Raw genomic sequence first — 16,193 nt, 5'->3', positions numbered from 1 at the left:
GCCCGCGTCAGCGCGCAAAAAAATTGTGCCCCCCCCCTTAAATACCTATTTTTTGGAAAAATATTGATACCTTTATTACTTATTAAACTATTCGATCGTATGTGTGTATACTACTACTAGTTGTGTATATTACAATGTGTTAATAAATTATTTATGTAATTATCTTAAGTGGACTCATCAGACACTTCCTCTTGATACTGTGGTGTAAGCTTCTATGGGTGAAAAATAGAGATGGAAGCGTTTCTTTAAAAATATCTATATTTTCAAAGGATCGTTACATATAGTATTATAAATAATGATATCAGATACATATTTACGTTGAAGGAAGAATAGAAGCTTTTTTAATGAAACTTTTTTAGTCAAGGTGGAATAGTGAGATTTTTTATTATACGATGTAATCATACTTGCATGGAATACATGATTAATTTTAAGTCAATTTTGTAGAGAAACCACAAATAAAGATAATCAGTTTTCAAAATGAGAAACATGGATACTTAATGCAATACTTGATCAGAGAAAGCTTTGAAGGGTATTGTTGTGAATCAGAATATAATTTATTTCTTTTCTTAATCTTTTAGTTTGAGTGAATGCAATGTAGAATGTAGATTGCCTTAGGAAGGGAAATGCGATCAGATGTAATATTAAAAGAGCCCCCCCCCACATGGGTGCCCCCCTCGTACGCCCCTGTCTAATCCTGATTATATTTTTGGCAGAGGTAACATACTGATTTATATAGACAGGAGAAGCAAAGATGCAAATCCCAGTCACACGACATAGTAAGATGAAAATTACATTATTTATACATTTATTTATATCTCTATAACATTGAATATTATCTTTTTTTATCGGTAACAAACATTATTCTTTATATTCTTTATTTATCGTAAACTTAGAGTAAATCTTCTTCTATCTATATAATAAAGCTCTTCGCTCATATATATATGTCAGCTATAGCTGGCCAAACGGCTGGACTGAATGGGCTGATTTTTTTACGGAACCCATATGTACCCATTTTTCAAAATTCGATTTCAGCACTTCAGTTGGTATAAAATTTTCTTTTATTTAGTAAATACATTTTTGGTCGTTAAAGGGACTAGCAACGTAATTTCAATGGACACCCCATTTAAAGAGTTTATGATGAACGACGGCGTCATTAAAAACCTTTCACCAACCTTTTACTAAATATCTAAAGATTTTAAAAATATGCTTTTTAATAGTGTTTATCTCTAAAAACGTCTTATTTAGTTCAAAACATTGCAAATATTTGCTTATGTATGGTTTCAGCAGAGAAAAAAAAACATATTTTTGGTGAATTTTCTTCAAGATTTTATTTCTAAAAACCTGGGAATTGAAAAAATCTACCTGTTGGTATTTCTGTAGACAAATGAATCTTCACCAAAGTTACCAATTCAGTTCTGAAACATTTATGGACAAATAAACAAATAAAGAATACAGGATACACTTGATATACTGGATATGGAACACAGTATACAGTTGATATACTGGATACAGAATACAGAATACAGTTGAAAAACTGGACATAGAATACAGGATACTGTTGATATACTGGATATAGAATACAGGATATAGTTGATACAGGGGTATAGTTGATATAATGGATATAGAACACATGATACAGTTGATACAGGGATACAGTTGATATGCAGTAAATGCCCTACTCCATAAGGGTTTCTCAAACCCGTATCTATCCAGGTACAATTCAATTTCACTTTACTGTCAATGTCAAAACCGGACACGACCTCGTAAACTATCAATGCCAAACCAATGGACACGATCTCGTCAGCTATCAAGTCAACACAGACACAAGGTCGTAAACTATCAATGCCAAACCAATAGGATACTGTAATAATTATAGTGATAAACCCCACATTTTGTAGATCTGAACATACCCATATATATTACATTATAACATTAACTATGTTCATTAATTTCTGAACAAACCTATCGGTCCATCTTATTAACATGTACTTTAAAACCCATCATTAATTTAAATATAGATCAAGTGGATATGAATCTTTGCTTTATTACGTTTAGGCACATATTATTTCCTGTATAGAGAGCATCCAGTTCGAGAGCGAGTTGTATCTGAACGATACATACTAAAGTATACATATAGTGTCGTATCTGGATTGATACAGACTGAAGACATTGAGTTAGAGAGCTAGTTGTATCTGAACGATACATACTAAAGTATACATATAGTGTCGTTTCTGGATTGATACAGACTGAAGACATTGAGTTAGAGAGCTAGTTGTATCTGAACGATACATACTAAAGTATACATATAGTGTCGTATCTGGATTGATACAGACTGAAGACATTGAGTTCGAGAGCTAGTTGTATCTGAACGTTACATACTAAAGAATACATATAGTGTCGTATCTGGATTGATACAGACTGAAGACATTGAGTTAGAGAGCTAGTTGTATCTGAACGTTACATACTAAAGAATACATATAGTGTCGTATCTGGATTGATACAGACTGAAGACATTGAGTTCGAGAGTTAGTTGTATCTGAACGATACATACTAAAGTATTATTGGAGAATATAGTTCGAGAGTGGGTTGTATCTGGATTGATACAGACTTAAAATAACTATTGGAGTGAGGCATGTGTTACAAAACAATATACAGAATTTAAGGATAACAGATCTGGGGTTTACAGAAAAATCGATAATAAAGCACAGGAATATCATTAGAAATTATAGATTCAGGAAAATACAAAATAGCATTATTGATCAATCAAATCAAGAATTAGAAAGTATAGAAATATTAGGAATAAGGGACGCAACCTGGAGCCCCCCCCCCCCCTCCCACACAAACTATAAAACGTTGTGACATTAAAATGTTACATCTAAAATATTTCAGAGTAACAAAATTGAAACTTTAAAACAATTTTCACGCCAATATTAATGATGCACAAAATATACATTCATGCAGACACATGTATAGATAAATATATATATAAAGTAGTAATCTTTTTTTGTATGTCCGATTATAGCTCATGAACCCCTGTACCGATTTGCCTCAAATTTTGATTTGTGAACTGGGAAGAACCACGGGAATGTTCTTTGCTCGGTTCTGAGATTCTAAGTTGAGTGGGAAAAATAGCTAAAATCATAATTTACGAACAAGCGCGGGTAAACGGTGGGAGTAACTAAAAAGTACCCTGGGCAACGCGGGGTTCTCAAGATAGTTTATTTTTATAAAGCAATAATCTCTGTTTGTCTGTCTGTTTTCTCGGATGTCCGATCATAGCACAAGAACCCATGGACCGATTTGACTCAAATTTTGTTTGGGGAACTATAGAGAAACACAGAAATGTTCTTAGCTTGGTTTTCAAATTCTAAGTTGAGTTGGTCAAATTCTATAAGAAAGACTCCCAGCAAAGCTGGGTTCCACCGCTAGTATGTATATAAAGTAATAATCTTTGTTTGTTTATTTGAATGTTCAAGCAAAAATCAAGAACCACTTGACCGATTTGCCTTTCATTTTGATTTGAGAACTCGGTAGAACCACGGGAGTGTTGTTTTAGCTTGGTTGAACAATTTTAAATTGACTTTTATAGCAAAAGGTTAGGTTCCCAAGCTAGAACAATATATAAATATATTCTAACCTTGGTGGTTGTGGAGTGTCTGCATCACTTGTATTGTCCTCCAAATCATCATCAATTTGAACTTCAACTAGACTACTGGATCGGACCAGATATATCACCTAATACAAGGAAACTGATTTGAACTTCAACTAGACTACTGGATCGGACCAGATATATCACCTAATACAAGGAAACTGATTTGAACTTCAACTAGACTACTGGATCGGGCCAGATATATCACCTAATACAAGGAAACTGATTTGAACTTCAACTAGACTACTGGATCGGACCAGATATATCACCTAACAGAAGGAAACTGATTTGAACTTCAACTAGACTACTGGATCGGACCAGATATATCACCTAATACAAGGAAATTGATTTGAACTTCAACTAGACTACTGGATCGGACCAGATATATCACCTAATACAAGGAAACTGATTTGAACTTCAATTAGACAACTGGATCGGGCCAGATATATCACCTAATACAAGGAATCTGATTTAAACTTCAACTAGACTACTGGATCGGACCAGATATATCACCTAATACAAGGAAACTGATTTGAACTTCAACTAAACTGCTGGATCGGGTCAGATATATCACCTAATACAAGGAAACTGATTTGAACTTCAACTAGACTACTGGATCGGGCCAGATATATAACCTAATACCAACGAGGTGTTAGTATATAGAGTGATGATGTACGCTAATCCTTTACTAATTGTACAGGCCATGAACTCCACTTTCAAAGGTCAATCTGTATATTACAGTACTCGGGGGTGATTTATGAAAATATTTAAATTGAGAATTTGTTTTCCATGAAACTATTAAAATCCACAACTCCTTTATCGTGTGCAGGATTCCATTTTCACAGGGAGACATACTATTACAGTTTTTTACAGAGCAATATTTTATCGTTAATAAACTGTTCTAAGAAAACTGAGTAAAATTCAAGATATAAAAGAATACTGCATATTTAATATTTTTACTGTATGAATAGGCCATAATCATATTTAATATTTCAGTTTGTTTAATTCTAGGATATAATTTACAAAAACAAAAAATTGAAAAACTTGAAACTTTTTAATTTGAGGATTAATTTATTTTTAGAAATAATTGCTTCATGGAACAGATCACATTTCCATTGTAACCAGCACCAGCACTTGTTTTTAAACAATTCTTTAACAAGAGCAACACCAGCAAAAATTCCGTGACGTCAAACAAAAAGTTTCAGGAGTCAAAAACGTGAGTTTTTATAAATAATTTGTCACCGTTGGACCCCGCTTCATGAAATATTGATCAAATTCTATTTTGATTAAGCTTATACAGGGTTACCCACAAACAATGAGACTTATGACGACCGAAAACCTTTTCAACGTGATAATCTTGAATTGGTCTTCTGTCGTGAATAAAGTTTTCAAATGATTAACTGAACGCCGAATGCCGAATGAACGATTTGTGCAAATAAAGAAACAAGTTTGCAGTTGCAGGAAATCTTAAATATGAAAAATGTATACATGTAATTTGAAAAAAAGTAAGAATTATTTTTCACCTTCTCCCTAGTCTCACAGTCAAAGAACTCCTTGAGCACCTTCTTGTTCTTCCCGGATTCCTCGACAATGAAGTCCACCCAGGACTTGTCCGACACACCCGGCCAGAGCATCCGGATCCGGCTCTCCAGGAACCATAGCCGGAGATCTTCCATGATCTATCCGGTTCAACTGTGGCCAATCGATCGGATGTCCATCACTAAAATAAAAAGTTTAGAATTGCTGGAAAACTACAAAAAATAATATTACATGGCCCTCCCTTGAAATTAATCAATCCTGATCAATCCTGAGCAATCAGGATAATTTTTTCTAATACTAAAGGGACCGTTCACTTATTTGGATAATTTGAGGGTAAACTAAATAGCCTATTAGCTATTCATTATTATTAGTCTTACTTTTCAAAGGACAACAGTTGAAAATCCGTTTTATGATTCAGAATTCCAGCGCTAAGGTATATGATACTTTTGCATTTAAACTATTTAATGCTTTTTGTCATAGTCATGGATTTTTTATAGTTTTAAATATTAAATTTAATTCTTGTATCTCTAGTTAATTGTAGATATCTTTTTTTTTAAACATTATTTTTAAATTGTCTATTTTCAAAATATAACTTATTTTTAACATTTGACAGCTTGCTACGGTTTAACTGAGAGAGAAAGTCGTCTTTGTATAAGCGTGTTAATCTTTTAAATCATGTTTAAACACAAAAAAACGTCAATTTCTTGTTTATTCTAAAATCAAAAGTTTTTATATTTTATCATATAATGGCTGACACATGATGTCATTGAAACATGATAATTTTAGATTTTATTGGGCTGTTGTTACTGAAAAAACGTTTGAATAATGTCTATGCAAATGTATGATATCTTTCCGCTGGAATTCTAAACGATAAATCGGCTTTTTCTCCGGTCATAGATATATTTTAAAAGTAAGACTATTATCAATGAATAGTTAATAGGATAATTAGTTACCATGAAATTATACCCAAAGAAGTGAACGGTCCCTTTAAAGAGATGATTTAAAAAAAAACTAAATATCATGCTGTACAGTTTCCAGCATCTAAAGATTTCTAATCCTATGTTGGTTCAGTAAATTGTTTAATTTGTAAAACGTATTGTATAAAATTATATAAAAACCAACCTATGGGCATAACGCGGGGGCAAATATGATTGAAGCCCCCCCCCCCTTCCATCTTATTTATAGATTCTTATAGTCCCACGTCCTAGAAAATAATGTGTCCAATGTCCACATGTTTTTTTCAGAAAGTTATTAAAAAATCTATTTCTGCGTAGGGGTCCGCTGATCCCAGTATTTATCTCAAAACATTTATTTAAAAGCAACGTGAACCTACGAGAACATCAGTTTCTCAGTTCTTAGAGGATATTAAAGAGGGGTGTATAGAGAGAAGAAGGAGAGTTTTTCTACCGACTACCATGCATCGAAAACACGGGGAAAACCACGTGAAGTCACGTGCTACTCCTCAGAGTCCCTGTCACGTTATTTTCCAATTGTGCATGGCCTTCTTTAATCGATGAATACATTCTTTCTAACAGCCTCTTTTCACGTAGTTCAAGATAAACAGTATTTTAGAAAAAGAATTTTTCTAATCATTCACGAAAAGAATTTTTGTGGGATAAAAAAGCTTAATACGGTGTAGGCGGCTGGAACCGCTGAATCCTCGGTAAAATAAATTATGAAGGTTTGAAAAATAAAAAATGCATGGAAAGACTTTAAAGTTAACTCACTTTTTGTAAAACATTTGGAAAAAGACAAAGAAGTTTATGTTCTGAAAAGTGAAATATTTTGATCTGCAGGTGGGTTAAGCATCAGAATTATTTTTTTCATGAATTATAAAATTGTTTTTCTTTTTGGCAAATAGCCTAACAATTTTTCTGTAACTTTTTTCAAATATTTCACACAAAATATGAATCAAATTTGTAGGAATCCTATTATTTTCATCAAACTTTTAGGATTTTTTTTTTAATATTCTAAATATTGTCTTTTTTTCAAACTCATTCTTTAATGATTCAACTAGTTCAAAATCATCTCAAAACAACTCCATTAGTTCAAACTCATCTTTTCAAAAACACAGTAAATCTTGAGAATCATATTTCTCAAACTTTTCAAAAATAAAAAAAAACTCTTTAAATATAACGATATAATGATTTGATTTGTCTTTAGACCATAAAACTATTCATTAACTGGTCTGCTAAATGATTGCCAATGAAAAAAATAAGGGGAAGCTGGAATGTAAGATAAAAGATCGTACAATCGGCTCTAAAGTGTCATTCTTTAATTAGTCTTGAGTAAAGTTGATAATCAGAAAAACTTGTTAAAAAATCAAATTGCCCATTAAATCTTATAATGCAAGTAAACCTGGTTGAATTTTGACCATTTACTTCATTGCCTCGTAGCATGAATCCACAAATGTAACTTTTAAAAAATGAAGCCACGATTGAAAATAATATGTCATTCGGGCATTCCTTAAATGTTAAGTCTCTTGAAAAACACATCATCAGTTCTTTTAATGATTGTCAGCAAGTGTTGAATTTAAAATCTGTACAATTTTAAAAACTTACCGTAATGAGTATTAATTTTATTACAAAATTTAGTTTTTCAGGTTTTATAGTTAATGCTTGAATTAAATATTTTTGCCTTCTACTGAAAATATGTTGACTACTTTCTGTTTGTTCTAAAAAAACGCTTATTTTTTGCATTTTAATATTTGAAAGAGGAGGAATAAGAACACATCGCTCCCCTCATTTTTAGGCCTTAAAGGGACTGCAAACGTAATTTCAAGTGTGTCCTTGCATGCATAGAGTTTAGGGCATGTCCAATTTACAATGGTACTATTGAAACCTAATGATCAAGAATGAGAGTTTCATGTTTTCTTTGCTGAAAATTGATCAATTCCATTTGTCGTTTCTCTGTGAAAGTAACTTACGGATATTTCCAACATCAGCGAAGGAAATTATCCGAATCAGACACTTTTAAAAATAGAGAAAAATTCCTTATTGGAGCTCAAAAAAAGGTTTAAATAGTAAAGTTGTGAATCTTCTGTGATCTTATCTTTAATCATATCTACTCTGTAAAAAGAGGTATTTAGTAGAATTTGCTTTTTTTATACGTTAGCGTAAAATAAAAACTAGAGGTCTACAAGGTCACAAAGTGGTACCGATAATTTCTCTTAAACTTGACCTTTTCCTTAGGTCAATATTGGAATGGGAGAATCACTTGAATTATTGCGTGTTTACCGATCTCGCTTACATGAGTCATATTCCCAATTTAACACGTGATGAACATAATATATTTGCTATTTAGTCATACGGAGGACAGAGAAAAGTCCTGTCTGAACACACTTTTTAGATATTGTATCAATAATTTGCCAAATATAGATAATTTGATAAATTTATTAAATAAGTAATTTCTAACTCAAATATTTTATCAAGAATTTTAATTCTGAATTAAATCTATATCTATAGCATCCATATTGTGGTTAATGATATGGTTTTTTTTGTGGTATTGCAATTTGCTATTTGGTGCGTCCATGTTTGAAGGGGGGGGGGCAAAGCGGCGGCCACCCCAAAAATCTGTGGGGGGGGGCAACACTCTTGGATAGTTGAACTTGAGACTGTACGTGATCGTGTCAAACTAAAAAAGATTAACATCAACTTTTAATGGGAGACACATGAAATTACGTTTACAGTCCATTTAAAAGTTAGTTTTTACAGCCTTAAAAGAAGTAAAGAAGATGCGAAGTTTACTGATTTAGGGCTATGTATGTAATAAATATTGTGTAATACTATATCTGTAAACCTGAATTACATTGTACATTATTAATTATTTATGTAATAAATACGTACATAAAACTCATATCATGATTTATACTAAACTGCTCTGTAAATAACTACATAACATGATTAGCTTAATTACATTGTATATATGTATATCGACGTAAAACTTGTAATTACGTCGATTAACGTTAACTTTTAACATAGAAACCTCAAATATATTTAGTTGGAATAGACTCCGCCTTTATTGTGGTGAGAGATTAATTTGTTCCTTGTTTTAACAACCGAGTTGACGAGATCGTGTCTGGTTTGACATTGATGACTGAAGAGATCGTGCCCAGTGGTTTGGCACTGATAGTTTACTAGCTTGTGTCTGTGTTGACATTAATAGCTGACAAGATTGTGCCCAGTGGTTTGGTATTGATAGTTTACCAGTTTGTGTCCATGTTGACATTGATAGCTGAAGAGATTGTGCCACTGTTTGGTATTGATAGTTTACTCGCTTGTGTCCATGTTGACATTGATAGCTGACAATTTTGTACCCATTGGTTTGGTATTGATCTCGGAANGTGCCCAGTGGTTTGGCATTGATAGTTTACTAGCTTGTGTCCGTGTTGACATTGATAGCTGAAGAGATTGTGCCCCTGTTTGGCATTGATAGTTTTCTCGCTTGTGTTCATGTTGACATTGATAGCTTAAGAGATTGTGCCTGTGCTTGGTATTGAAGTTCACGAGCTTGTGTCCATGTTGACATTAATAATGGAAGAGATCGTGCCTGTGTTTGGCAATGATAGTTTACTCGCTTGTGTCCGTGTTGACATTGATAGCGGAAGAGATTGTGCCCTTGTTTGGCATTGATAGTTTATTTGCTTGTGTCCATGTTGACATTGATAGCGGATGAGATCATGCCCATGTTTGGCATTGATAGTTTACGTTCTTGTGTCCGTGCTGACATTGATATTGGAAGAGATTGTGCCTGTGTTTGGCAATGATAGTTTACTCGCTTGTGTTTGTGTTGACATTGATAGAGGAAGAAATCGTGCCAATGTTTGGCATTGATAGTTTACGATCTTGTGTCCGTGCTGACATTGATAGCTGATGAGTTGTACCTGGATTGATACTTATCTGAGAGCAGTTTTAGGAGTAGGGAGTAGGGAAATGTACTTCTGTGATTTTGTGTTTGTTTATATTCATCCATAAACTATAATAGCCCCCCCCCCCTTATTGCTACTTTTTATTTTATAGTCAAGAATCAATATTCAATAGTCAATATGCAGTCTTATTTGTTGCCAACAGGGTCTACAATTTAAGGACTACATATATACACTACTAGCTGGAGGGCCAGGCGTTGCCCGTGGAATAATAAATGTGAAGAAATAATTTTTTCAATAAATGAATAAATTTGTTTCGCTACTTAGCGATTTCCCTAAAGACCTAATATATGTACCATGTGGTATTTCTCAAGACCGGATCGTAGGACTTCCTTCTCTCAACGCTCTTCATAACAAAAGGATGATAATAAGGTTCCGAACGTTTATTTCTCTGAGTCTTCAATCTAAATAAGTTTAATAAACCCACAGAAAAAGCTTTGAGTGATAAATCATACGAATACAGCAAATAATCCACTCAGGCATTAAAAAACTGTGGCAAGGAACCAACAAACACATAAAAAATATCAATCATACTATAATCAACCGATAAGCATATGTAAATATAAGAAATAATTACCACAGTGATCCCAGAATTCTGGACACGGTTAAACTTGCAAGACAAATAAACATATACTAATATAAAACTGTTCACTCCCACGCGAGAAATTTTGCGCCTGCGTAGTCAGTCTGTAAACAGCTTCTAAAACTAGTTTTTCACAATACATTCTGTACAGATCCGCAGGGAGAACTCAGAAACTCACAGGGGCATCACATAGACTTCATACATCAGAATTCTGGACACGGTTAAACTTGCAAGACAAATAAACATATACTAATATAAAACTGTTCACTCCCACGCGAGAAATCTTGCGCCTGCGTAGTCAGTCTGTAAACAGCTTCTAAAACTAGTTTTTCACAATACATTCTGTACAGATCCGCAGGGAGAACTCAGAAACTCACAGGGGCATCACATAGACTTCATACACGCAGCATGGCTCACGTAACAAAATTAAATAAAATTTTGAAAAAAAGAAATTTGATTTTTTTTAGCCTATAACACCCCCGGCTACCCATGAGTGTCCAAAAAAAAATTCAGCCCAATCGGTCAAGCCGTTTGGCCGGTTTTCAGTGACATATATGCGAATGTCTTGTTTTATTTTATAGATGTATCCAATTCCAACAATCTGTTATGGTCCTGTATGCTCATTAGTCATCACTCTCACTCCTCTTTAGTTTCTGATATGGTGAAAACCAGAAAAAAATGGAATAGGCTGACGAGGTACCAATACTTACGTGTATTTGATGTTGTTGAAGCAAATAGTTTTACTATAGATACTAATGCAATCATTAGTTTAGTGAAATGGCTCTGTTTACACTGCACAATTGTTATTGTCTCTTGCTCATTGGACTATTTACATTGAGTTATAATTTGGTTCTGAGTTTTGTGGTTATCAATTTATCATCTGTAAACATAATTTCGTGTATTCAAGTCCCCCCCCCTTCTTACTCTATAGGTAGGGTCTATTGCAAATCCATACTCCATAACAATTTACTCGAGACGTATCTATCCAGGTCTATCCATTAACATAATCAAACAGGACCGACTCTAAATGACACACAACACAAGCGTCCAATAACATACGACAAATCTCAGACTATATTTAACCAGGACAGCTCTAAATGCCACACAGGGACACACACATCCAATAGTATAAGACTCACTCTCAGGCTTTTACACAAGCAGTTCCTCAACTCGAATAATTCAACGAGGACCCAAGCTATCTTTCAAGCTATATATTCAATTCAATGCTAAATCAACTAGCAAAGATATATGCTTGTATGTTTCAATATGAGCCAAAGCTTTATGTAAGCTTAATATGCTTCTGATAACTTAATTAAAAGCGGATTCTCAATCAACTGATCTATATTTTGAAGTTCATATTTGAATTGGTTTTTTTAGATCTTAATTACAAGTTATGAACGGTTACTATCTATAATGCATTAAATCACATTTATGGGTATGACAAAGTTATATCTATCTATGAACATGGAATGTGTTAATCGTATTACAGGTTATTATGTGAACGAATGACGACGTATATTACATTAGGCCCAAGTTTTGCTACAGGTCAAGCAATTAGTATGGTTTACAGGATGTATTGGAATAATCAACAAAAAAGTGCGCAGTAAAAACTTGCTTTATTACCGTGATTTATTTGAAATTTTTTCTTAAACTCTAGAAAATATTTGCAATCAGTTTTAAAACTTTCAGGGTCAAAGCCTAAAATAGTTGATCAAATCTTTGACAAGAAAAAATTTTAAATGCATTTTTTTTATTAACAATCTATTGAAAAACTTAATATGAATGTATAAAAAAAGAAAAAAATAACAAAGATTTATTGAAAAGAATTTGTCGCATGTTTAATCATGGAATCACTTGGGGAAGTTCACGTTGACACGAAAATTTGTTTGAAAAGAAAATTCATTAACCTAACCTAAATATTAATATATATAACTCCATCAAACCCACATTGTGATTAGCTAACTACGTTATATATATATAACAACACATAACTTGTAATTACGCTGTTAAAACCTAATTTAAATCTAACACCTAGAAATATATTCAGTTAATATAGAGACTCCGCTTTGATTACTGCGAAAGAGTAATTTGGTTCTCGTTGAAGCATACAAGCTGAGATTGTGCCCATTGGTTTGGCATCAATAGCTGACGAGATTGTGCACGCTAGTTTGGCATTGATAGTTTACAAGCTTGTGTCAGGGTTCCGGTTTAGACATTGGCAGCAAAGTAAAACTGAGTTGTACCGGTTTTGCGGAACCCTTATGGAGTAGGGCATTTGTTACAGTGCGCTCTTGAAAGAAACTACGTCAAACTAAATTAAGTTTAAATCTATCATAACTCCCCTTTTCGTGGAGGAATTGAGAAGAAAGAACAGAAGTGCTTTGAATTTTTTTATTTGTAACTTTATAATTGTCGGCCCACTTCGCGCGCAATATTTCAATTATTTCCCACCCATGCAATCTGGAAAATACCATATGCCGCCTCTGATAAATATACACTTTTTCCAAAATATAGAAATCCTCTCATTTAAAAAGATCTTCTTGGATCATTTAATGTTAAATAAAAGTTTTCGTGTAAATACTAAATATTTTCTTTAGAAATAGAATCCAACTAAATAGATTTGAACTGTCTGTAATATGCAAAATTATAGTAAATTAAAACCGATACTTTTTAAAAAATTGCCTCTATAATCAGGCGCGTAGTGAAGGGGGGTCGGTACCCCTGTGCCCCCTAGAAATGCACCCCCCTAGAGCCGGAGGCAGGCTCTAATTTATTAAACAGTAAACTTACATATATATTCAGATTTTTTACTTTTCTTATCAATCGACAATGTCACAATTTGTCCATTTTATGATTATTTCTCAAATTCTTTCTGAATGGAATACTGTTCTAACCCGTTTTTTAATGGTTCAAAACAGCTGCATGTTTCCATAACTTCTTACCAAATTTTCTTATTTTAACCCATTGATTGAACAATCTTCATCAACAATATGTATAATGTAGATGCAAACATTACCCATTTATTGGTTAAGGAATATATAGGGAAATTTGAGAACATTTCCATCAACAATGTTTTGGGACATCTTTTCTCTCACAAAGCGCTACAAAATACAGAATAAGGTATCGTGAAAAAGCTTTAAATAATACTGTTTCCAGGTCTTTAACTACTAGATTTTATAATGGTATGATAGGTAATAGTCAGCCTTCAGGTAGATTAAGATTTAAAACTTTATTTTTTACTTAATACCGGTTTTTTAGGGGGTTATTTATGAATTTAGCAAAATACAATGGTTTTACAGTTTTTACTAGATCAGTAAAAGATAAAGATAATTTCAAATAATTTGCTTCCGCACTTCATTGCGCTTCGCACTTCTTATTTAAATGTTACTGTTACCTAGGCCATAAACCACCTCAGAATCGTGTGAAGTATCTCGATAAAATTTGGACCCGATCAATAAGTCGTTATACTCGATTACTATGTTTGTTTATTTTCTATTTCTATATAAATTAGAAATTACAAACCAACCAACCTGGAGTTCTTACACTGCGGCTTTTCTTTATAACTATAACAAAAACTGTATGTGTTTATAATACTGAAATTCCGAGGCAATAAAAGCTTGGTCAATAACACGTTGTTGTTAAATTTATTGATTTATTATGAAAATGTTAGATCAATACTTGCGCATTGGTTGGAATTAAAGAAAGTTTTCCAATATAATAATTAATTCATTCTGATGGTAATTAGTGATTTATCGATTAAAATATATTTAGTTTTTTTTAATTTGTACGTTACGTGGTAAATTTTCTATTTCTGCTAAGATTAGTTTAAATGTCGTCTTTCATGAAATATTAATTGAGACTTAAGAATGAAATAAATGATTCAAGGGGGCTGAACTGAACAAATGATCAATAATGGCGGAATTCGTTTTAAATCTATAAGAGGGGGGGGGGGGTTCGGGCCTTTAAGAATGGAGAGATGATGACTGAGGAGCTCAGGAGGAAGGCAGAGGCGGGGCTTGATCCTCCTCCCTGTACGACCATGAAAGCGGTGGCTAAGCGCCCGCCCCCCTACCGGCCCCTAATAATTTAAACCAGGTAATGCCTTGTAATGCCTTAAACTATATTTTACATGAAGAACAAATTCTTATTTATTAATTCCTATAGATAAAACAGTTTTATCCATTCCTTCCTCTCTAAATATGTCGTTAGTTTAAAGTACAGTGAAACCCTTAGAAAGAATTCATCAAATGTGGTATTCTTCACTTTCTGATAATGGAATGTTTTTTAATTAAATGATTATATGGAACTCTTTAAAACTGTTCCTGCATATTTATGGCTATTTATTTATTTTCGTAAATACTAAAATTTACGTAATATAGTATAAAACTCATTGAAAAATTGTCAACACGACATTGGATAAATTCTTCCGATGTATTAAGGGTTTCACTGTATTATTTTACGAAAGAAAGATATAAGTTGCATCTTTTTTAACGTGACATTTTTTTATTAAATTCCAATTCAATAAATCCAAGCTGAGGCAATGAGAGGCATGAGATCACATTTCTAACCTAATCTAGAAAATAATACAACTTTTTGGGCATGTCACTTTTTCAGTTTTCATTTTACAAATAGACTTGTTTTTTTTCAATATTTTTTTAAATTTTTTCTTTCTAGAACAATAACTGGGTTTAAAAACATTTTTTACAAAAAAAACTAAATTATAATATATTGTTCAGAAATCAGAATAGCCATTAATTTTTTTCATTTCTATTTTTACGATCGCAAATGAAATGAAATTAAATATTGTGGATTAAATAATTGTGTGAAAATCCAGCAATTTCTGTTTTTTTTTGTATATTTTATAATTTGGTTAGTAGCTAAACATAATTAAGCAATACATGTGTGCACTGTGCTGTGCAGTGAAAATATGTATCTGCGTTCATCATGAAAATATTTTAATCTTTGCAGTATCAGCCTTGCAAGGCCGTTGGGTATAGTAGAGGGCTGTGACGTAACTCAGCACTTGATCTATGAAAATAAGATCTACTGATAATTGAACATTTTGTAGATACAAAGATTGGAACTTCAGAATGAATGATTTTACAATACAATTTAAGAGATTCTTTTGTATCCTAAAAATGTCTCCAACATCTCAAAAGTACTGGAATGGATCTATACTGTCTCTGGTCTATATGATGACAGAAAAAAGGTTCTACTGTTTTTAGTATCTCAAGAATCCATAGAAAGGTTCTACTGTTTTTAGTATCTCAAGAGAGCAGAGAAAGGTTCTACTGTTTTCAGTATTTCAAGAGAGGAAAAGAAAGGTTCTACTGTTTTCAGTATTTCAAGAGAGGAAAAGAAAGGTTCTACTGTTTTTAGTATTTCGATACTGTTCGTAGTATCTCGAGAGAGGATCGAGAAAAAGTTTTACTGTTTCTAGTATCTCAACTCTAAACGGAAAAACAAACACAATAAACATACGAGGATTGCAAGGCTGT

At 32.9% G+C, this 16,193-nt stretch overlaps 1 protein-coding gene across 1 annotated transcript in view; it reads right to left on the bottom strand.

The window, feature by feature from the left end:
• The window catches only part of LOC111697797 (dynein heavy chain 10, axonemal), a 37,781-nt gene extending 23,488 nt beyond the window's left edge, over nt 1-14,293 (bottom strand). Inside the window, exons 1-4 of the mRNA XM_023467924.1 lie at nt 14,226-14,293; nt 5,173-5,369; nt 3,638-3,735; nt 1,363-1,415 (exon numbers count right to left, since the gene is read on the bottom strand). Coding sequence (XP_023323692.1) covers nt 1,363-1,415; nt 3,638-3,735; nt 5,173-5,325 — 304 coding nt within the window. The 5' untranslated portion in view covers nt 5,326-5,369; nt 14,226-14,293. The remainder of the gene's footprint in view (nt 1-1,362; nt 1,416-3,637; nt 3,736-5,172; nt 5,370-14,225) is intronic.
• Between the last annotated feature and the right edge of the window lie 1,900 nt (nt 14,294-16,193).

The sequence above is a fragment of the Eurytemora carolleeae genome, unplaced genomic scaffold, assembly GCF_000591075.1.
Source record: "Eurytemora carolleeae unplaced genomic scaffold, Eaff_2.0 scaffold280, whole genome shotgun sequence".
In the NCBI taxonomy this organism is placed as follows: Eukaryota; Metazoa; Arthropoda; class Copepoda; order Calanoida; family Temoridae; genus Eurytemora; species Eurytemora carolleeae.
This window is presented reverse-complemented; position numbering and strand designations above follow the sequence as displayed.